Raw genomic sequence first — 20,542 nt, 5'->3', positions numbered from 1 at the left:
ACACAGTATGAAAACACTCTGAAACGTAGAAGTAACATAGTATACACAAAATCAGAAGTTAATTAACCACCTAACGCTGAATTAAACACAGAAAACAGTTCCTGTTCCTGAAACTAAGTCAAATACTTTGCTCCCCACTGAGGTTTGATTAAAAGCACCCATGTGTTTCGATATCCTGGTCTCCCTGAAGACACCAGGACTGCTACTGTGCAATTACCATCACCCGCAGTAGTAGGTAATGCTATTTCATCAGGTACCATTTTTATAAAGCCGCTGCACCCTGAACACTTGCTGCTTTAGAAGGAGATACCATGCTCTTGGTCAACACTGGTATCAATTTTCTACTGTTCTGGGTTGGTTTGGCAGTTACACTGAGCTTAAAAAATGTTCGGTTTACCTCAAAACATTAAAACTAGCTCAGCTGCGTGGCAAGTGGTCCCTTTTTTTAGTAGATTGAATTATTGCCTTTGAACCATAAGAATTTCCATTAGAAACCCAGAAAATTTTTTTTAGCAGAAGCACATTGTGTTTATCTAAAACGTGCCAAGTTACCCTACCGGCCTTTTTTAATGATGGTTTAGTAAAATATGATCTACTGCCTGAGCCATTTCCTCAGTCAAATCCAATTCATATATTCTTATTTAAAGATTCTCAAAGCAACGCTTGCTTTCTCAGACTAACTCATTTCAGTGTAAAGGTGTTAAATGGAAGTATTTTGTAACATCCCACCTTAACTCTCCATCTATTCTTACCTATGGATCACACGAGCTGAATGAGAGAAGGAAAACTAAGTAGAAAATCCTGCTGCTCGCCAATACAGCCAAAATAAGAACTATTTGTTCTTAAAAAGATGATGTAGTCACACTCTTAAAAGCTGCACTGAGGTTATCCAGAAAGAGCTGCACTCTCACGGGTATATTACCATCAGTCTTGCATTTTAATACTTCACAATAATTCATTAACGTCTGATTACTGTTATTTTCAGATGATTTTCGGGTTTGATTTCCTTTTCAGTCACTCTCGAGAAGAGGATGCTTAGGATGATGATAACCTACTGAAGATGGTCCTGCGGAGTAAAACAGTTCCATTTCTACCTTCCCAAATAGGTGCCTCTGCATCCGGATCCACTTTGGGAAGTGGTGCCTTCCTGAAATGTGGAAAAGGACAAGTGGAGAGGTCTCAGAAACTTCAGTCTTCAAAGAAGAACATCAGCAATTTCAAAAAAACCCAGAAAGGCGAAAGCCTGGTGGGGCTCAGGAAGCAATTTGCGATGGCACACGTGAAAAAAGACGCTATTCATGTAGCAGGTATATACACCTGAAATACTATTTCAACACATATGCACAAGTCTGCTTCAAGGGGAATTTTTGGAAGACAGCAAGATGAAGTAGGCCGAGGAAATATCAGAATTTCAGTTTTTTGGAAGAAGTAACGCATCCCACTCAGCAGAACGACCCACAGCAGCGTGGCGGTGTTTCTCTGCACCTAAAGATCTGCATCGTGCTGCTCTTTCTGTCGGATGCACAGCACAGACTTGTGGAGAATCCCACATTCATGGAGGGACCTCGTAAGGTCAGAGAAACTCCTTCGGGGCACCTCCATCGTTTCCACACTGCAGCGTTTGTATTTGGCCGACATTTTCTGTTCTGCCACGGCAAGGACCGTCTGGAGACTGTCGGTGGGCTTGAAATGATGTTCAAATCTCTGGCCAAAGGGAGATCGAATAGCGAGCAGCAAGTGCGACTCTTTCAGCGGCTCTTCCAAACTCAAAGTCGATGTCGAAGGGCTCTCTTGCTTCATTTTCCTTCCCGGCTCCTCAGGAGGACATCGCATGTGTGAGCTCTCTTCATCCGGGACATCGCTTTCTGACAGTATGGTGGCAGATCCTTGCTCTCCAGAAAGAGTTTTAATTTTTGGAGTGTCCTCCCGCCCCCCACTCACTTTCAGCCGGTCGGTCTGTTCAGCCACTGCTTCCACAGCACCGCTCCCTATGCCTTTCCGGCCGATGGAGGGGAGCACCCTGTACTTGTTCAAGGAAGAGGAGGTCCTCAAAGGCACTTGCCGCAGGAGCTCTGGGATTTCCTCGGGAGACACCTGGCTGGCCGGGAATGCCGGTTTTGTGAACGATGCTCTCCGGCTGCTCACTAATTCGTGAGGAGCTGCTGGTGAGGGGGAAGGTGGCACTCGGCAAGGACAGGCTTCCACGCTCTGAGAGTAATTGAAGCTTGGTCTCGTGCGTCCCTTGGCAGATTTTGGCCTGGTGACATGCATGTCGAGAGCGTTTGTCCACAAGAAAGCGGCTGCTGTGCTTGAAGGGAAGTAGTGGTGAGACAGTGCTAAGTTCAGAAGAGCCGCTGTGGCCATTGCTTCTCAAGGCACCTGCAGAGGGGGTAGCAGAGGGAAAAGTTACAGGAATTGGCCAGAAAGCTGCTAAAGAGCTTAATCTCCCTACAGCTCCCACTTTTGTGCTGCACGTCAGCTAATAATAGCACTAAACCCGGTGCCTCACTGGGTAAGCAGGCAGCAATCCTATGGTTCAGTAATGGCTGAGTCAGAGACAGTGGGATGTGTGTATTTATAGGTGCTGGCTTTGTCAGGAATTGTTTAAAGTTGACCCAGAGCACCGGGAAGTTGTGCCCTTCCCAACTTTTAAGTTTTTTGGTGGAAAGAACAGAAACATTTTTTTCTGAAGCTAGAAACTTAGTGAAAAAGGGGAGATGAGTAAACTTCAAAGCACAGATCTGGCCTTTTTGCTGTGCCTGCAGTGAAAGATTAAATTCCTGTTGTGGACTTTCAGGTAAGACTGACTGCGCTTTGCTTTTTAAAAATCTCTGAAGACCTTTGAGATTGAATATGTCTGATTCAATACAGAGAAACCCATTCTGACTTCTCCTGTGATCAAAAGCTGCTTAACAGACATTGATATTAACCCCCATTAAAGATGAAACTATGTTCTGATGTGCGTTCCCCAACTTAAGCTGCACTCAGACCACTCGTGCTTTACCAGGACAAAACCCAAAAGCCCAGACAACAGGGCCACAACCTCACAACAACATTTTGGAGAAGTGCAATAGGATCACACAGCTCCTCTTCCTTCTCTGTGGTTTGCATAGCAGGTTTTATCAAGGGAGGAAAAAAATTGCCAACTTCAATCACTTGGGAGTCAGACTGGCCTGCTGCTCATCACCCCAAAACAAACAAAGAGAAGGGAACAGCCACTGTGGTTGTTCCACAACCTTTTGCCAGCAATGTGTTATTTAACACTTGGTTTCTCCTCCACCACCGTGAAATGGAAAAGCTCAGCAAACCAACACGGAGCAAAGCCAAGGCAGAGTCCCAGCACACAGGCGCGCCCTGCCCAGCTCCAGTACGAAGCTGCTTGGAGATAGAGGGATCCGTCCCTCTGTAAGCCTCGAGCAAAACTACGGACAGGGACACGGACACGCTGCCCAAGTGACTCAGCGGAGTTTCCTAGGAGCCTGTGGGAAGGAGGGGGGTTTATGCCTTTCATGTACTGCCTCTAACAAATAAGCTCCAAGGCAACAAGCTGTAGTTCGGCATCCTCTGAAGAGGAACTCCTGAGCATGTGGGAGCACTTACCAGATATCACCAGTTTGAAAAATAAAAACCCCAAAACAAACAACCTGCCAGAAGCCATGGCAGGACCCTCCTGAGCGAGGGTCTGTACTGCTTCAGCATGGCATATATTAGAGGTTTAGTGTGAGGAGCTGTTTTAAATACGGCGCGTTTTACGTTCGGGTGCCTGGGGGAGGGGTTGGGATGGGGAACTGCAGTCAGCGAGGGCTGTGCCCACAGGTGGCCCCAACCGCGGTGAGCCCAGGGGCTGGGAGGGCAGGCAGCCCCACGCCTGCCCTACAGCACAGCTCCTCAGCGGAGCCCTCAGGGTCACACTCTGGCTCCAGCCCCACAGCCAGGCCCCACAGCCAGACCCTATAACCCAACTCCACAGCCAGACCCTATAACCCAACTCCACAGCCCCACAGCCAGAGCCAGACCCTATAACCCAACTCCACAGCCCCACAGCCAGGCCCCACAGCCAGACCCTATAACCCAAGTCCACAGCCAGGCCTCAGAGCCAGAGCCAGACCCTATAACCCAACTCCACAGCCCCACAGCCAGGCCCCACAGCCAGACCCTATAACCCAAGTCCACAGCCAGGCCTCAGAGCCAGAGCCAGACCCTATAACCCAACTCCACAGCCCCACAGCCAGACCCTATAACCCAAGTCCACAGCCAGGCCTCAGAGCCAGAGCCAGACCCTATAACCCAACTCCACAGCCAGGCCTCAGAGCCAGAGCCAGACCCTATAACCCAACTCCACAGCCCCACAGCCAGGCCCCAGAGCCAGACCCTATAACCCAACTCCACAGCCCCACAGCCAGGCCCCACAGCCAGACCCTATAACCCAACTCCACAGCCAGGCCCCACAGCCAGACCCTATAACCCAACTCCACAGCCCCACAGCCAGGCCCCAGAGCCAGACCCTATAACCCAACTCCACAGCCAGGCCTCAGAGCCAGAGCCAGACCCTATAAGCCAACTCCACAGCCCCACAGCCAGGCCCCACAGCCAGACCCTATAACCCAACTCCACAGCCAGGCCCCACAGCCAGACCCTATAAGCCAACTCCACAGCCCCACAGCCAGGCCCCACAGCCAGACCCTGTAACCCAACTCCACAGCCAGGCCCCACAGCCAGACCCTATAAGCCAACTCCACAGCCCCACAGCCAGGCCCCACAGCCAGACCCTATAACCCAACTCCACAGCCAGGCCTCAGAGCCAGAGCCAGACCCTATAAGCCAACTCCACAGCCCCACAGCCAGGCCCCACAGCCAGACCCTATAACCCAACTCCACAGCCAGGCCCCACAGCCAGACCCTATAACCCAACTCCACAGCCCCACAGCCAGGCCCCACAGCCAGACCCTATAACCCAACTCCACAGCCCCACAGCCAGGCCCCACAGCCAGACCCTATAACCCAACTCCACAGCCCCACAGCCAGGCCCCACAGCCAGACCCTATAACCCAACTCCACAGCCAGGCCTCAGAGCCAGAGCCAGACCCTATAACCCAACTCCACAGCCCCACAGCCAGGCCCCAGAGCCAGACCCTATAACCCAACTCCACAGCCAGGCCCCGGCCCCCCAGCTGGCCCTGGGCCCTAGAACCCGAGCCTGACCTCGGCCCCCACCTCGGCCCCGCCGCCCCTCACCTGCCGCCTCAGGCCTCCCGCGCCCGCCGGCAAACACAGCCGCGTTGCCACGGCGACCGCCCCACTTCCGGTCGCGCGCTAGGCCCCGCCCCGCAAACCACCGAGGCGAACTGGCCGGAGCGCCGCCGGTCGCGGTCCTCCAGTCGCCATGTCGCGGCCGGGGGGCTGGCAGGGCAGGGGGCTGGCCGGGTCCCCGCGGCCCCCGCTCCGTGCCCCGGCGCTCCCGGAGCGCCGTGAGGCCGGGGCCGAGGTGGGCTGCCCGGCCTGGCTGCCCCGACGCGGCAGCGGCCTGTGGGATGGGCGCAGGGACGACCGTGGCAACCTGGTGTGGGTCTGAGGGATGTCACCAGGCCCAGGGACGGCCATGATGGCCCAGTGGGCCCGGGGGACGTAACCGGGCCCGGGGACAGCCGTGACACGCTGGTGCGGACGGGAGGGACATACCTGGGCCGCTGTGCCCCTGTGCGGGCTCTGCGCAGGGAGGGGACACGGCGTCGGGCCTCATCGTTGGGCCTCATCGGCGGTGCGGAGGCAGCCCCGGCTCCTGGCGTGGGGCCGGGGGCTTCGTCCTGAGGGACACAGGGAGACGGGGGTGGCGGCAGCAGGGTCCTCTCCCAAACAGCTGCTCCACACCCCGTAGGTGAGCAGGAGCTCGTTTCCCCCATCCCACCCAGAGCAAAACTGCGCCCTTGTCACCCTGCCTGAATACCAAAAGCCTTTTTTTTTTAACCCTGACAGTTTAAAAATACGGTCTTAAACCCTCTTCTGAGCAAAGGCAGCAGAATGGCAACAACAGGACTAGGTTTTCACACCCCCCATGACATGAGTTTCATGATGGTGTGATTGAACAGCTTCACCCGAGGGACTACTGAATAAAACCGGACAAATAAACACCAAACTCATTTGTTTTGATGAGAACACCTTTAAAAAATTACACTTCACGCACAGGGACCTAAAACAACTTCTCTGGGGGGCTTCTAAGCTTGCTTCGTGCTGGGAGAGCCGCAGCCTGCAAACTTGGCATCCCGGTGTACGCTGACGGGGAGGGGGAGTCCTCCCCACCGCTCAGGCTATAAATGATCCCTGAGTCAGTTTTCCTGGTGGGAAAACGCCATGTAACGCTGACGTTTCCATCTCTCCCCGTTAATCCCTTCTAAAACCCGCTTCTAGTTAACCAGATGCTTTTCCCACTAACAGATGCCCACCAAAGGCAGCAAGAAACAAGCAATAAATAACTTAAGATAACTTATCTACTGTCAAATCGGGGATCTCCACCCTGCGGGTTGGGGAGGATCAAGGCGTACCCGCGCACTAAAAAGGTAAGAAAATTGTTGCGTATCAGCTCATCCCATCCACAGGATGTTCAGCGATATCCCACCAAAGACACGCTTTGCAGATCAAAGCACAGGGCGTATTTACACTTCAATAAGGCCCTGAACAAACAGACTGGCAGTTGATACCCCTCTTTGTTTGCTCTATAGGAAGGCTGAAAAGTTTCATATTTCCAATGGGATAATAACTTCCACGGGTGGTTTTTAAGCCCTTGGGTTTGTGGCTCGATTGAAGACAGGGTTTAGCTTCGCGTGCTCGCTCTCCTGAGATCCTCTGCGGAGAGGGAGGGCTTAAAATGAAGGGATTTGGTTAAAGCCACCTATGGATCCCCAAGCTGCGTGATCACAGCCCTCTGATCTCCGTTTAGGCCCCCCGGACTGCGCCTTTCATGCAGGTTTAGCCAAACTCTACAGCAAAACCCCAGGAGATCGGGGCCATCTCTCCCCATCAGGGCCAACACAGCAGCAAACCCAACCCCGAAGGGCAAGGACCTGCAACGCCAAAGCACGCGAGCACAAGTGGTGCAGATAATGAACACCTCAATGGGGAAAATCTCCATCTATGATGGAAGTTTTTTGTGGATGAGGTGGGAAGGGGATGCTCAATCATCAGGGATGCCATGGCTTTAAAAGTCAGGTGGAGAAAGCAGGGGGTTTGGGCATCGGCGTGATGCCCATCATTGCATTGCAGCATTTCGAGAGTTTCTTGTGCAGATGGCGAGTGGGTAAGCCACTTGGCACGCCTGAGTGGGGAGACAGGCGAGCTGCTGCTCCCTATCCTTTCCTTATCAGGCTTGGATGGCTTTTTATTTATTCCACTTGGCAGCAGGAGATAAAAGGTCAGAGGGAAGAAAAGCCAACTTCAGAGGACAGCTGGGAGGTGACATCCCTTCCAGTGAGCCGCTTTGGTGGCTCTCAAAAAATTCAGCAAGGGGTTTTCTTCTCGAATACAGACCCCTGAGCCATTTTCTTACAATCCCCCCTCCTGCCCCAAATTCCCTTCCCTAGAAGTGTGGTTGATTACTGAGGGTGGAGCCCTGCATGCACGCCTGATACCGTGCGTTTGTGTGTGTGTTTGCTTTTGGCCTCATGGTTTCGCAGAGAAGATAGCAGCTTTTGTTTCTTATCTCCTCCCATTTTCTGCCTCCCTTGTGTCTTTGTATCATGTCTCAGTTATGGTGATTAAATACACTGTATTCAAAAAGCATTCCAAGTCAGGTTTCCATGGCGTTTCCAGCCTCCGCTGCTGATGATTTAATTTTGTGGACCCCATGCCCACACACTCCAAGAGTCTCCCGTGCCCTGAGGGCAGGACAGGAATACTACAGACCCACGAAATGAGACCACGGCGTTCGCCGTCCTCCCTTCGCCTCCCCTTGCCATTCGGCGCGGCCGGATTTGGATATGGACATGGATTTGGGGGGCCAATTGCAAGGGAAAGACCCAAGAGAAGCCACCTCTGAGGTTGCGGGGCACGACTTGGCAAAACCAAGCACCCACTTGAGACCACATTGAGGCCAAAGTGCCGCCTCTGCAGCTGGAACTAGGATGCAACCACCTCCGCGGTGCCAGCTCTGCACCTCCTGGGCATAAATCGCTTTTGTCCTGTCTCTCCAGCCACCGAATCCCGCGGCTTTTAAAACCACGGCCAAGACCTTGACTGGCCTCATCCAGAAGCTGCATCGGCCCAAGATGGAGACAGCTTCATGCCCGGCCGACAAGCAGAAGCGAGATGCCGGAGGGAGCGTCGCCGCCAGCCACACTGGCGGCACACCACTGCGGGGAAACTCATGTTTCTTGTAAAGGGGAAGGATGGGAACCTTCTCCTTTACCGAGGGGCCACTCGGCGAGACCTGCTCTGCAACGAATAGCGCCGTCAGCGCAGATAGAGGAGGGGGTGGACCTCTCCATCTATATAAAGCAAACTCTGGCAGTCTCAGACCTGCGAAGTCCAGGCGGGGTAAGGAGAGGGGGGATTTTCTTGCCCTCTTATTTCATCAGACAGCTTGGGGGGCGGCGGTGGGCGGCTGCAGACAGCGAGCTTCTCCATCAGCCCCGGGCAGGACAACCACTGTGTCCCTGTACACATCCCTGCCAAGCGCCGCATCCCAAAATGGGAGTCAAAAGGCCCCATCAGGCATCAGCTGTGTGCACTCAGGCACGGTGATACCTTCACAATGCTGTATATCCACGGTGACACTAATGTCACCGTGCGGTGCTGCCAGGGTGCACCCAACCGGCTCCGTGCCCTTGGCGCGGGCACGGGGGCAGTGTTTGTCCTGCCCCTGGGGTGCTGCTCATTGCCCGCTGTTGCGGTTTCCTCCTCCAGGACCAGCCCAAGGATGAAGAATCTCCTCCTTGCCGTGCTCTTGGCTTGCGGTAAGTGCCCCAGTTTCACCGGGCCAGGCTGGGATCTCGTCTGCGTGGCAAAAAAGATGTAGAAACCCAGAGTCTTTGTGCACGATTCAGGTTTTTGTTTAAATTTTGCAGTTTCTCTCTAATGCTTTGTGTAGAACTGCTGTAGCCCTGAAGGTCTTCGTGATGGTGAGGCTTTGGGATGCTGAGATCCGTATTTATTTTAAGAGGCCCTGGAGCCTGTTGTCACCTGCTTTCCTGCCTGTGCCAAGCCTAGGGCTGATGCTGGCAATGTGGCATTGCCGGTTGCAGGATTCAAGTGCGGCACAGCCTGTACAGAGAGCAATAATGTCTTCTGCCAGACCAAATCAGGTAGCTGCAGAAACCAGACATAATCCCGAGGAGGTTTTCTGGGGCTTCTCATGGTTCACATGCCTGAAAGCATGTATTTCCAGCAACACCAGACTTATTTAATTCCTCTGCCTGGTGCGAGGCACGGGGAATGCCGCCTGCCTTCTCGCTCCGCACCGGCGCGAGCCCGTCCCTCTGCCCCTCCACAGGCCTGCTGCTGACTCGCGGCAGCGTTTTGGAGCTGGAGCGGATGATCAAGTCGGCCACGGGGAAAAGCGCCCTGCTCTCCTACAGCTGGTACGGGTGTTTCTGCGGCATCGGGGGCAGAGGGACCCCGGTGGACTCCACCGACCGGTGAGTACCTGGAAAAGCATTGCCACTCACCGCCCCGGTGCAGGGTGCATGGGGGTCCCTAAAAAAACCTCCTCGCTGGCAGCCTGCCGGCGCTGGTGTGCTCTGAGAGGGGGTTTTGCGCCGTTCCCCAGCCACGTCCTGCTGCTGCCCTGTCATCCCCTCCTCCTGGTCACCTTAAATTTGAGGCTGGACCTTCCTTTACCTCCCAAGCGTGGTGAGGGAGGGCTCGGTTTGAGATAGTGTCCCCCACAGGTGCTGCCATGCCCACGACTGCTGCTACAGGAAGCTGCGAGAGGGCAAGTGCAGACCCCTGATAACCCCCTACCACTTCAACGTCACCGACGGAGACATCATCTGCAGTGAGTACTGCCGAGCCGGCGGTCCCGCGGAGGTGGGGAACCAGCACCGCTCCCCACGACACCCCAGCCTCGCTGCAGGGTACACAGGAGGGCATCCTCCCCCGGGGATGAAACCAGCCTGATGCCCGCTTGGGCGCGTATGGGAGGACGCAGCGTACGATAAATGGCATTGCAAGGGATGCGGGCACGCTGGAGAGGATGAGCGCCCGGGCACGCTTCTTCATGCGCTTCCCCCGGGCAGCTCCAGGCATTGGGGGTGCTCCAAGGGGACCCCGTCACCATCTGTGGAAAAGCCACTGCAGAGCACCCGTGTTTTTTCCCCGCAGGTAATGAGCAGAGCTGGTGCAAGAGAGAGACCTGCCTGTGCGACAAGGCGGTGGCTTCGTGCTTCGCGAGCGCTTTGCATTCCTACAATAAATCCTACCGCTTCTATTTCAAGCTGAAATGTCGAGGAAGTAAGCTCCAGTGCTGAAGGGGGAGAAATCTGCACCCAAGTTTGCCGATATTAACTGGCTTTCCCCATTGCTACGGCAAGAAAATCCTGATGTGGGGGCTGAACGGAGCCAGAGCCAGCAAAGCTCCCTGCAAGGTGATGCTCAGGGTGAGGGAGAGCACGCACACATTACGGACGGATATCCCCCAGTTCCCAGAAAGACACATCAGCTTCCATTTTTTTGTCCCTTCCTCCTCTCTCTTCTCTCTTGATTTCATTTCCCAGCAAAGATAATTAAATACAGGGTGTTCAAAATGATTCTCCGTGGTGTTTTTCTATAAGAGCCGCTGAGGTTGAGGCACTGCAACGGTGGCATCTGGGCTGCCGAGTTTGGGGAGCACTTTTGCATCTCACACCTTAGCCGCACCATCTGCCTGGCACCCCAATATTTCCATGATCCTGACAGCACCCTGAAAAAGCCGAAGGTCCGACAGCGGCTGTAATTTGCAGGTCTATCACCAGGTCTACGCCCCTGCGGATCAATATTGCTGCTGCCGGATCCCCAGCTATGGAGGAGCACTTTGCATTGAGAAATGGGGACAAATAAATGCCACCAAGTAAAACTCCCTGGGGTTTGTTAACAAAATAATTCCCCAGCGGTGAGCCCTGATGGCAGTCGGGTTTTTTGGCTTCTCCCAGCACCCCTTCCCGCTAGCTGAACTCACTCCCAGAGTTAAAACAAAACGGTGCATTAAGGGGCAGGCAAGATACAGCCAAAAGGTGTTTTTACAGGAATAATGGAAGTGGGAAAACGTGGGAGATGATTTGATACCCTCCTGTGCCACTTACGTAAAAACGGAGGCCAAAATTAAGGCGAAAGAATAGTTATCTGCAGAGGAGGGAAGATTTCAAAGCCTTGTCCATCCCAAGGCGGATGCTAATTTAGGAGGGCAGTTAAGTTGGTGACTAAACAGTTTTTCCATAAGGGATGAGTTCTGCATAGGGGTTGCAATGAGGAGGTGGAAAAATCATACAGAGAGAAATAAAGGGAAGCTGCATTCACTCATCCCAAAACATCCGTTTTGCTTCATTCTCCTCTCATGGTGGGCGAGCGTTTGATCATCCAGGATCTGCGTAACCCCGTGTTTCTGGGAACTGCACATTTAGAGGTGCTTTTATTGTTGCCCATATACTTTTCCTGAAGAACCGATAACTCGCTCTCAATCACCTTTGCAGTGTGGCAGAGGGACAGTTCCCAAACCATATGACCCCCTCAAAAACCTCAAACCTGCTTCGTTTGCAGCTGCTGGGGTGCAAAAGCTGAGTCAGCGCTATTATTTTCCCCCCCGATACTGCACCGTGGTGCTGGGGAGGGCAGAGAAAAAGGCCCTGGGACGTCTCTGGCCGGGGGCAGAGAGCGTTGGCTTCCTCCTCGGGCTGGAAATGACGCTTGTTTGCTGGCTCATCCCACCCGGCTCCGGCCCCTGTGCATGGGGTACGGAGCCGGGGCGTTGGGGGGATTTCTTGCATTCCTGTAAAGGGGAAGGATGGCGCCTTCTCCTTTGCGGAGAAGCCAGGTCACCAACATTTGGGCAAAACGAGATCTGACAGCGGGGAGCAAAGCCTATATAAAGCAAGCCCTGCCAGCTGCAGGAGCCTGCGAGCAAGCGGCGGCTTTCCCGAGGTAAGTGAGGATGGAGGACCGCTCTTCCTCCCTTTCCTGCTTTAACCAAAAGCCATGGTGCAAGGGGGGAGCAAGGTCCGTGCCGGGAAAGCAGGAGCAAAAGAGAGGCTCCCCGAGATGCCAGCCCAGAGGCAGAGCAGCGGGATGCAGCCCTCGAGGGCTGATCGTTTCTCCAACTTTTCTTCCCTTCCCTTCATTTTGCTTTTTCCCACCCTTCCGCCATCTGATTCCCATCACTTCCCATCCCCGACGCAGCAGTGCTTTGTGCCGAAGCGACGGTGACGGGCGCATCCTTGCCCCCCCATCTCCCCTAATCCCCAGAGGTGGGGAGCATCTCTGCCCCTGGACGAGGAGGGAAGTAAAAAAGAAAGTGGTTAATGTAATGGGGAAATAATTTTGTTTCCTTTCCCAGGGCTGTCAAAAAGATGAACTCTCTCCTCGCCTTTGCTGTGCTGTTTGCTTGGGGTAAGTGTCCTCGCTCGCACCAGTCCCACGGCTCTCCGTGCAGTTATATCCATGGAAATTAGGACCAGGCTGGTGGTTTCTTAACCTTTCCCCATCACCACCTCTCCCAAACACGCAACGACTCTCCTGCACTGAGCTGGGAGTAAGTTTCCTCTCCGTTGCACCTACTTTAAGACATCACCAGCCTGGTACCAATTTGGGGGCCGGAGGGATGGGGAAGCTGCTGGAGAGCTGGGACTCAGCGTGAGCCCCACCGATTTTCCCCCACAGGCTTGTCCCCGGCTCGCGGGAGCTTCTGGGAGCTGCACAAGATGATCACGAAGGTGACGGGGAAAAACGCCTTGCTGCATTACTCCTTCTACGGCTGCTACTGCGGCTTGGGCGGCAAAGGGCAGCCCAAGGATGCCACGGACAGGTAAGCGCCCACTTAAAAATCTCCCTGCCCCAACACATCCTTGCACGGTTTCAAATTTGGAGGGTAGGGGGGGAAAAAATACCCCAACTCCCAAAACCTCGAGCTCCCGTACAGATGCTGCCAGCTGCACGATACCTGCTACGACAACCTCCTGAGCTACTACTGCAATGCCAAGATGCAGGACTACCGCTACGGCTGGCACAGCGGCAGCCCCTCCTGCAGTAAGTAGGACCCTGGCAAAGGGGGTGTCACCCCCCCCAAAAGCCGGGGTTGACCCTGGGTTCCCCTCTGCCTGCAGGAGAGGGCTCCTGGTGCGCCCAGCTCTCCTGCGAGTGCGACCGCAGCCTGGCGCTTTGCTTGAAGCGAAGCATCAGGAGCTACAGCAAACGCTACCGCTTCTACCTCAAGCACCGGTGCCGGTGATGGGAGGTGGGATGCGGGGCCGGAGCGCGCGCACGGGTTCTGCATCCGGATCGCCCTACGTCCCTGCCTGCGCGGACTACGTTGGTGCTGCTGTAAATTTAATCCACGTGAAAATAAACAACGTGCTTAAACCCTCCGGGTCCTCTGTCTGCTGCTGCTGTGCAGAGAGGGAGAAATCCCGTAAATACTCAACATCATCCTCCCCAAACACATCCCAAACTTTGCAAAAATCCCATGTCGGTCCCTGCGTCACTCCAGGCTGCAGCCCACGGGGAGGGGGGGTTTGGCCGGCGAGGGAGAGGGCGTAGCATAAAGCATTTTTTTGGACAGACGAGTTATTTCAGCGCTTCCAGTTCGGAGCCTGCGGGCCAGACGCGGAGGGCAGCGCTCTCCCCGGGAGGACGGCCTGGCAGCGAGGAATCAGAGCCGGAGCGATCTCCCGGTGAGCGACTCCCACCCTCGCCCCGCTGCTGCGATGGGGTGGTTGTATCGCTGCTGCGGGAACAAAAATCCGGGGGGGGGATGTTGGGAGGAGGCAGCAGGAGTGCTGCTTTCTGCTGTTTTCCATGCCGGTAGGTAAAGCGTCATTGCTTTCAGATAAAAACTCGGCTGGGAAGTTGCAGCCCCAGGAGGAGAGCTGCGCTGCTGCTGCAAAGTGACGCCCTGGGTGCCAAAAGCGGTGGGACGGGAGGTGGGAGATGCTTGGGAGGTGGGACAGCTTGAGAAAGCGTTTGCTTTTGGCCAAGAGGCAGCAACACGGATGCAAAGGGGCACAACTGCCTTCCTCCCTCCAAATTTGGGGGCGATTTGACCTGATTTCGGAGGGACAAGGTTTGCACGGCAGCGCCTGTCGACCGGCCGTGCTGCCTGGCTGAGTCTGTCCTGTGTTTCTCCTCCCAGGCCGGGGTGAGAGGAAGATGAAGGTCCTGCTGACGCTGGCGGTGCTCCTTGCCTGCAGTAAGCGTAGCCGTTCCCCAACCCATGGACGGGAGCCAGGCTGCAGCCCCGCACTGATGCGGGGAGCATCCCCAAACCCCTGTGCACTCCATGGGGAGACTCCCAGCAAAGGCTCCCCTGGCTCCCCCGCCCTCGTTTCTGCATATAACTTGCAAAAATCACATTTTTCCCGTCACTCTAGGTGTGTTCACGGCTCGTGGGAAGCTCCCGCGCACGTTCACACCGGGACTCGAGGGAAGCACCGTAGGAAATCTGACCGCCCATGGTTGCTACTCGGGATGGGGCAGCAGCGGCACATTGAAGGCTTCAAGGGACCGGTATAGGCAACGTTGCCTGGGAGGGCTAATGCTGGCCCTGGGATGGCTAATGCTGGCCCCGGGGTAACCCCAGGGCTTGTGGGCAACCCCAGCAGCATCCTCTGAAGTTTTGCAAAATGCAGAGCAGGCGATGGGCAGCAGCAGAAAGGGAACAGGTTTTAGGGAAGGGGGAAAGCGAGGCGGCGTTCACCCCTAATTCCAGCCCTGTAATCAGTAGGGTCGTGCCAGCGACAACTGGCTGAAGTCAACGGGATGGCACCGGAGGACGGGGACAGTCCCGAAGCCGGGATGCACAAGGGCTCTCGGGGCTGGGCAGGGATTGCACGGGGAAGCAGAGAAGAGGCTTGGTGTGGGAACGGGCTGGGAAGAGCAGCTTCTGGGTGATTTAGAGCGGGAGAAGGATGCAAACGCTGGTGGCTCTTCCCACCCAGCCTGTTTCAGGTAGGTTAGAAGCAGCCGGTGCCACGTTTCGGATGAGGCCAGGCTCTCCTTCTCACTGCAGGTGCTGCCTGCTCCGTGCCTGCTGCTACGCCAAGCTTGCGGCACGGCGGTGCCGCGTGGGACCGATCCAGCCCCCCTCGGCACCGCGGGCAGGAATCCCCACCTGCAGTGAGTCCCCGCAGTCGCAGTTTGGGATACCTCTTCCCAGACCATATCCCTCCTTTACAGTGCCCTTTTTTGGGGCAGCACCCTGGGGATCTTCCCGAAAAGAAGGTTTTCAGACGTGCTTTCTCTCCGGTCCCCGCAGGCTCCGGGACCTGGTGCCAGAGAGGTGCCTGCAGATGCGAGCGGGCAGCCCAGCTCTGCCGGATGCGCAGCCGGGGGCTGCTCCGGCGTCGCAGCAAGTGCCGGGGACGAGCTGGGCGGTGTTGAAGCAAAAGGGCTTTTTGCAAAACCACCTCCAAGTTGGTAAGAAAAGGGACGTAGGAGCGTTTCCTGACCCTGGCGGGTCTCCTCCTCGGGGCTTTTTGGCTTCAACATGAGGACAACCACCCTCTCATGATGTTGCGTCATTATACACTGGATCTGAGGAGGGAGAGCAGCACAGATGCAATGTTTCAGCACAGAAAAACAAGGGAGGGGTGGACACCTGCGCCTTGTCCCTGCAAAGGGCGAGATGGAAACCAGCACAAGCCTCTCTGCTGACACTCATTTCCCCTTGGCTCGAGCTCCCCGTGCAGCCTGTCAGTTCCCTCTGCTTTTTGCTTCACTGCAGATTCTCTTCTGTTGCTCCAAAATAAAACCAGAGAGCGCAAAACATCGGGCCTCGGTGTGACGTGACTCAGCTGAGCCCAGCAACCACCCCTTGCAGCTGGTGAAGAGAAGCTAACCTCTTAGCCAGGTATCCCATTGAAATACCCAGGAAAAAATGACACCTGAGAGGTGACGCGTCTCCCACCGACATGCATCTGCACCCCTGAACTGCCCCCTGCTTAGCCCTGAGCCTTCAGGCTCTGAAAATTTGCAATTGCCCCGAGATAGATAGAGAAATCAAAGCTGGTGCAAAGGGCTGCGGGCAGGCGCGATGCTGCGGGAGGGCTGGGTGCTGCGACGGGGTGGCCGGGAGCTCGCTCTTGCCTCACACTCAGCGCAGAGCAAAACAGATTTCTCACCAGAAAAGAATGTTTTGGCCCAATTCTGCAACAACCCTGAGCACGTCCCCTAGGAAAAGGCAGGTCAAGCTGTGGCTACTTCCCCTCCAGCCACCCGAGCATCCCCATGGCGCAGGTTTTCTGCCCTGCAGACCAATTCAGTAGGGCTGACCCGTGGGAGATCTCAGTGCTGCAAACCCCCGTGGGGCTCAGCAACGAGATACAGCCACAGAAACAGCAACGAAACACTATTTCCCCGGAGGCTGATGCCCTGGGCATCGGCGGCTGTAATCCCCACCTTGGCTCACCCCAAAGCTGAAGACAACAGCAGCAGGAAATATCCTTAAATCAGAAATGCTTCCCTCCGCTATAACCCAGGCATCAAGCTCTGTCATCCTCCTCGTCCAGCAGCATTTAGTCCTGGGGGAGACGAGGAAGGAGTGGGCAGCCCTTCGCCCAACAGCTGCTGTTTGCAAGGCATAAATCAAGGATCAAATCCTCCCCGAGCTGGGAGAGGAGCAATCATGTAGACAGATTGCAGCCAGGATGAGCAGAAACACACTCTCCCTGTTTAAATTCTGGGTGAATTTTAACTATCTATGTATTTTCCTGCTTGGACATCTGGCTATTGCGAATGCGTTCACACGGAGCTCCAAGTGCTGATGTGTTGGCTCAGATACTGCACCCCCTCGGTACATTGCAATAAATTGGGCTGCAAAAGTTGCGTTTTGCCTATTGGGAAAGAGAAATAAAATCCATATCCTCCCAGGGATGTGGGTTCGGCCTGGGGGGGGGGGTGTTGTTTCATATTTGGAGAAGGACTATTGCCAACGGGCCGTGGGTAGAGGACTTGGGGCGGATGGTCTTTCACCTGGAAGCTCAGCCAGTTTGGTGCACAAAAAGATACCCTATTCCCCCATGATAAAAAGTGGCTGCGGACTCAGAAAATCTTGAATTATGGCAAGCCCCCGGTTCGGTTAATTAACTCACCGCCGTCCCGGGCGTCTACTTAAATTGTCCCGGAGAGCTGACGAGGCAAATGGCACATGCCAGAGGGGGAAAGACGTTTTGCTGAGGGCCTGACCCAAGTTCCCTTTTCTCACGCTCTCTCCGATTTCCACGCAGGTCACATCCTTGTTCCCTGCCTCAGTTTCCCTATCAGCCATGGGGGGATTTCCTCCCCCTGGCTCAGTGCCTGCCCATGCCGGGCTTCCCCCGCAAAACGGCGCAGAGCACTACGCACCTGCAATCTCTGCCAGAAAACTGCTAAAATGATTGTTTGCCATCACCTATTTAATTAGAGAGTCTCTCCAAGCAAACGACATAACCACCCTCCTTTTTTACCCTTCCATTTTACACCACTTGCATTTTTTTTTCCCCTTACCCTGCTGCTTGCCTTATTTTGCTTCTACACAAAGGCACCGCATGCAATGGTCTGTGAGCATTGCCTGCTCTGTTTTGGGAGCAAGACTATGCGCCGATGCGATGGAGCATCCCCATATTCAGGGAGCATCCAGGCACTGACAAGCTCCTGCTAACAAGAACAGCAGCATATGGGGCCTTTGCTCGGTCCTACCTTCAGCTGCAGCCTGTTCTGGAGGACCTTCCTCCGCTCACAGCGCTGCATCTCACCCGCTTTGGTAAGTCAGAACTGGAGGATGCTTTGCGCTGGCTGTGTTTTCTCCCTGCCCAGTTAAGTCGTGATGGAAACAGTAGGATACAGAATGGCGTTTTCTAACCAAGACATCAAAAAACTAATAATCATCCAGGAACAAAGTGGTTCCCCTTCTCCCATTTTGCTCAGGAAGGCATTAGGACGCCGAGATACCCAGAGCCGTGCACAGACTTGACCCCAGTCTGCCCCGCTCATCCCAGTCCATTAAAACCTTCCCTGCAAGGGGCTCCCGCAGCATAGGGCATCCTGCAGCCGGGGCCTCTGGCTACACCAAGAGAGGCTCGCACATGTGGCGGGACCGATATGGCGAGGATTGTCAATATTTGCCCACTTTGGGTTCTCCAAAGAAGGGGCCCGCTGAGCAGGTACACACTGTGGCAATAAAAGGTGCGACCGGCAGCACCTCCGGCTCACCCAAACACCGGAGCTGCCACCGCCAGACATGAAGCTCTTCTTGCTCCTCCTCTGCTGTGAGTACCCCCCGCGCCAGCTCTCACCCCGCCGGACGAGGCGGAGGGGAAAGCCTGGTGCTTTATTTCTATCCATAAATAAAAATGGGGAGGGTGAAAATGCTCGGTTTTGCTACGGAGGGGTGGGATGGGAGGTCGCTTTTCCCGGCGCTCCTAACCCCCCATCTCCAGTCGCAGGGCTGGCCCCCGCCGGCTGCAGCGTGATTCAGTTCGGTTCAATGATTAAGCACAAGACCGGGAAATCGCCACTGTCCTACAACGGTTACGGCTGCTACTGCGGCTTGGGGGGATCCAAACAGCCGCTGGATGCGACCGACTGGTAAGTCAGGACTTGGTGAAGGCAGAGCGGGTGCCCCCAGCCCTCCTCGCCTCCCTCTCCCTGGGGAGAGCGAGGGGATGCTTGCCCCTGCTCCTGGGAGCTGAGACAGCAGTGTAAAAATCATTGATCGTCCTTAACACCTCTTTAGAAGTTGCTCACTAGCAGCAGCTGATGGGAACGGCGTGCATCGGCCTTTCTTCTGCCTTTGTAGCGTGAGGCAGAAACGCATCGGGATCCAACTCCCACCCGGGCTAATTGAAAGCAGGTATTAGGTGTCCTGCAAAGTCGCTGTGGCAAAGCAACGGGAAAGCAATTAGAGCGCTGCGCTGACGATGCCAGAAAGGCATGAGTCACCTTCCCTCGCTCCGGCGGCACAGACAATGCCGAGGAGAAGGCGGCTGCTGCACGACCCCGCACCTAACCCCGGCACAAACGCAAGAGGTTTCTCGTGGGGGCTGCGCACCGCCAGATGTTCACCACTGTAATATCATCCCCGCCGCTCCCCTGACCACAACTCCTGTGCTCCCAGGTGCTGCCATGCCCACGACTGCTGCTACAAGAAGCTGTCTTCCTCTCGCTGCAGTCCCAAACTGGTGACATACAAATACTCCACCTTGGGAAGCCAGATAATCTGCGGTAAGAGACGGCGTGGGGTCACAGCCCCGAGCGGGAAGGCACAACCATCCACACTCCCAGGGGACCTCTCTTCCAAGATGTCCTTTAGACCATCCTGGCTTGGAAACCACTTGCTGGGAAGGGGGTGGAAATGAGGGAAAAGTGCCAGGAATAGGGGAAAGAGTTATTTGCTGGGACTACAGGGAAGTTTAGAGCTTGGAGACATCCCGAAGGAGGGGGCTTGCTCTTCTGTAGAGGCCAAAGACTGAGGGTTTGGGGTGACCTTCCCATCTCGGATGGGGACCTGGCCCTGCCACCCCCATTTCCCCGGAGCAGACACCGTTGTTTCACGGCGAGTGGATCAAAACAAAGCCCTTCCTTGTGATGAAAGCAAATATCTATACATACGCGGGTATATAAAGTAAATCAAACAGTCCCTCTGGGGCCATGCCAGGCTTGCAGCCAGGTAGCTCCGTGCACCGGAGGTCAGAGGAGGACTATCCAAGACACCCCAAACTCAATGTGGGGGGCTGCATACGCCATGGGGATGGTCTGAAAGACAGCCCCTGACTCTTGCACCCTTTGCCTCACTCTATCCCCCCAAATTTTCTTACAGGATCCGGGACCTGGTGCGAAAGAGGGAGCTGCGAGTGCGACAAGCGGGCGGCAGAGTGCTTCCAAAGGGTGGCCAGGACCTACCGCAACTCTTACAAGAATTACCCCAACTTTCTGTGCAAGGGCACAACTCCCTCCTGCTAGACACATCGGGCTCAAAACCTGACGGAAATGGTCTAAATTGTGGGGGTTTTGCCTTCGCTGTGGCCAGGCAGGGCACAGCACAGCCCTGCGGCACCGAAAAGGCGTCCAGCACCTTTCCCCAGAGCCGGTGCATGGAGAAAGCCTACTCCCCACGATTAAGTAAATCATAAAAATGAGCGAATCCTGCAAATAAAAATAAATTTTCAAAGGCAATTTGTAAAGCGTGTCCGGTGTCGTGTTCATGTTTTGGGAATCAATGGTGGAAGGGGTAAGGAAACAACACAGAGCTTCATGGCTGATTTTCTGAAGTATTTATGCATGCACACGGTTTCGCATCTTTTTCTTAAAAAACATTTAACAGAAGTGACATTTTAGTAGCCAACCTGTAAATCTTAAGAGCTCTGGGAAAGAAAAAAAAAAAAAAAAAAAAAAT

General features: G+C 54.9%; 4 protein-coding genes and 1 long non-coding RNA gene across 5 annotated transcripts; 4 read left to right on the top strand and 1 right to left on the bottom strand.

Annotated features, from left to right (window-relative positions):
• Positions 1-1,485: 1,485 nt before the first annotated feature.
• On the bottom strand, positions 1,486-2,364 carry UBXN10 (UBX domain protein 10). The gene has a single exon (XM_009809202.1). It carries the CDS (start codon positions 2,362-2,364, stop codon positions 1,486-1,488), a length of 879 nt encoding a protein of 292 aa, XP_009807504.1.
• A 7,059-nt stretch (positions 2,365-9,423) lies between these two features.
• LOC104257456 (basic phospholipase A2 homolog ecarpholin S-like) lies at positions 9,424-10,457 on the top strand. The gene is made up of 3 exons (XM_059830088.1): positions 9,424-9,626; positions 9,879-9,985; positions 10,312-10,457. The coding sequence occupies exons 1-3, from the start codon at positions 9,424-9,426 to the stop codon at positions 10,455-10,457; spliced, it is 456 nt and encodes a 151-aa protein (XP_059686071.1).
• Positions 10,458-12,521: 2,064 nt separating this feature from the next.
• On the top strand, positions 12,522-13,405 carry LOC104257457 (basic phospholipase A2 sphenotoxin subunit B). Its single transcript, XM_059830086.1, has 4 exons — positions 12,522-12,567; positions 12,838-12,982; positions 13,097-13,203; positions 13,281-13,405. Exons 1-4 carry the CDS (start codon positions 12,528-12,530, stop codon positions 13,403-13,405), a joined length of 417 nt encoding a protein of 138 aa, XP_059686069.1. The 5' UTR covers positions 12,522-12,527.
• A 388-nt stretch (positions 13,406-13,793) lies between these two features.
• Positions 13,794-14,754, top strand: LOC104260014 (uncharacterized). The gene is made up of 3 exons (XR_009484503.1): positions 13,794-13,847; positions 14,306-14,362; positions 14,544-14,754. It is a non-coding gene; the product is annotated as an uncharacterized LOC104260014 (long non-coding RNA).
• Positions 14,755-18,388: 3,634 nt separating this feature from the next.
• Positions 18,389-20,109, top strand: LOC104260015 (group IIE secretory phospholipase A2). The gene is made up of 4 exons (XM_059830101.1): positions 18,389-18,416; positions 18,588-18,735; positions 19,265-19,371; positions 19,967-20,109. Exons 1-4 carry the CDS (start codon positions 18,389-18,391, stop codon positions 20,107-20,109), a joined length of 426 nt encoding a protein of 141 aa, XP_059686084.1.
• Positions 20,110-20,542: the final 433 nt, after the last annotated feature.

The sequence above is a fragment of the Gavia stellata genome, chromosome 27 (genome assembly GCF_030936135.1).
Source record: "Gavia stellata isolate bGavSte3 chromosome 27, bGavSte3.hap2, whole genome shotgun sequence".
In the NCBI taxonomy this organism is placed as follows: domain Eukaryota; kingdom Metazoa; phylum Chordata; class Aves; order Gaviiformes; family Gaviidae; genus Gavia; species Gavia stellata.
Note: the sequence above shows the minus strand (reverse complement) of the source record. Positions and strands in the feature narration are given on the sequence as shown.

Bases quoted from the DNA above. Each gene is read 5' to 3' on its own strand.
- UBXN10 (XM_009809202.1), bottom strand. From the start codon at position 2,364: ATGGCCACAGCGGCTCTTCTGAACTTAGCACTGTCTCACCACTACTTC.
- LOC104260015 (XM_059830101.1), top strand. From the start codon at position 18,389: ATGAAGCTCTTCTTGCTCCTCCTCTGCT. The intron at 18,417-18,587 runs GTGAGTACCCCC...CCCCATCTCCAG, and splicing joins CTTCTTGCTCCTCCTCTGCT to TCGCAGGGCTGGCCCCCGCC. The intron at 19,372-19,966 runs GTAAGAGACGGC...ATTTTCTTACAG, and splicing joins GGGAAGCCAGATAATCTGCG to GATCCGGGACCTGGTGCGAA.
- LOC104257457 (XM_059830086.1), top strand. From the start codon at position 12,528: ATGAACTCTCTCCTCGCCTTTGCTGTGCTGTTTGCTTGGG. The intron at 12,983-13,096 runs GTAAGCGCCCAC...GCTCCCGTACAG, and splicing joins CCCAAGGATGCCACGGACAG to ATGCTGCCAGCTGCACGATA. The intron at 13,204-13,280 runs GTAAGTAGGACC...CTCTGCCTGCAG, and splicing joins CAGCGGCAGCCCCTCCTGCA to GAGAGGGCTCCTGGTGCGCC.
- LOC104257456 (XM_059830088.1), top strand. From the start codon at position 9,424: ATGCCGCCTGCCTTCTCGCTCCGCACCGGCGCGAGCCCGTCCCTCTGC. The intron at 9,627-9,878 runs GTGAGTACCTGG...TGTCCCCCACAG, and splicing joins CCGGTGGACTCCACCGACCG to GTGCTGCCATGCCCACGACT. The intron at 9,986-10,311 runs GTGAGTACTGCC...TTTTCCCCGCAG, and splicing joins CGACGGAGACATCATCTGCA to GTAATGAGCAGAGCTGGTGC.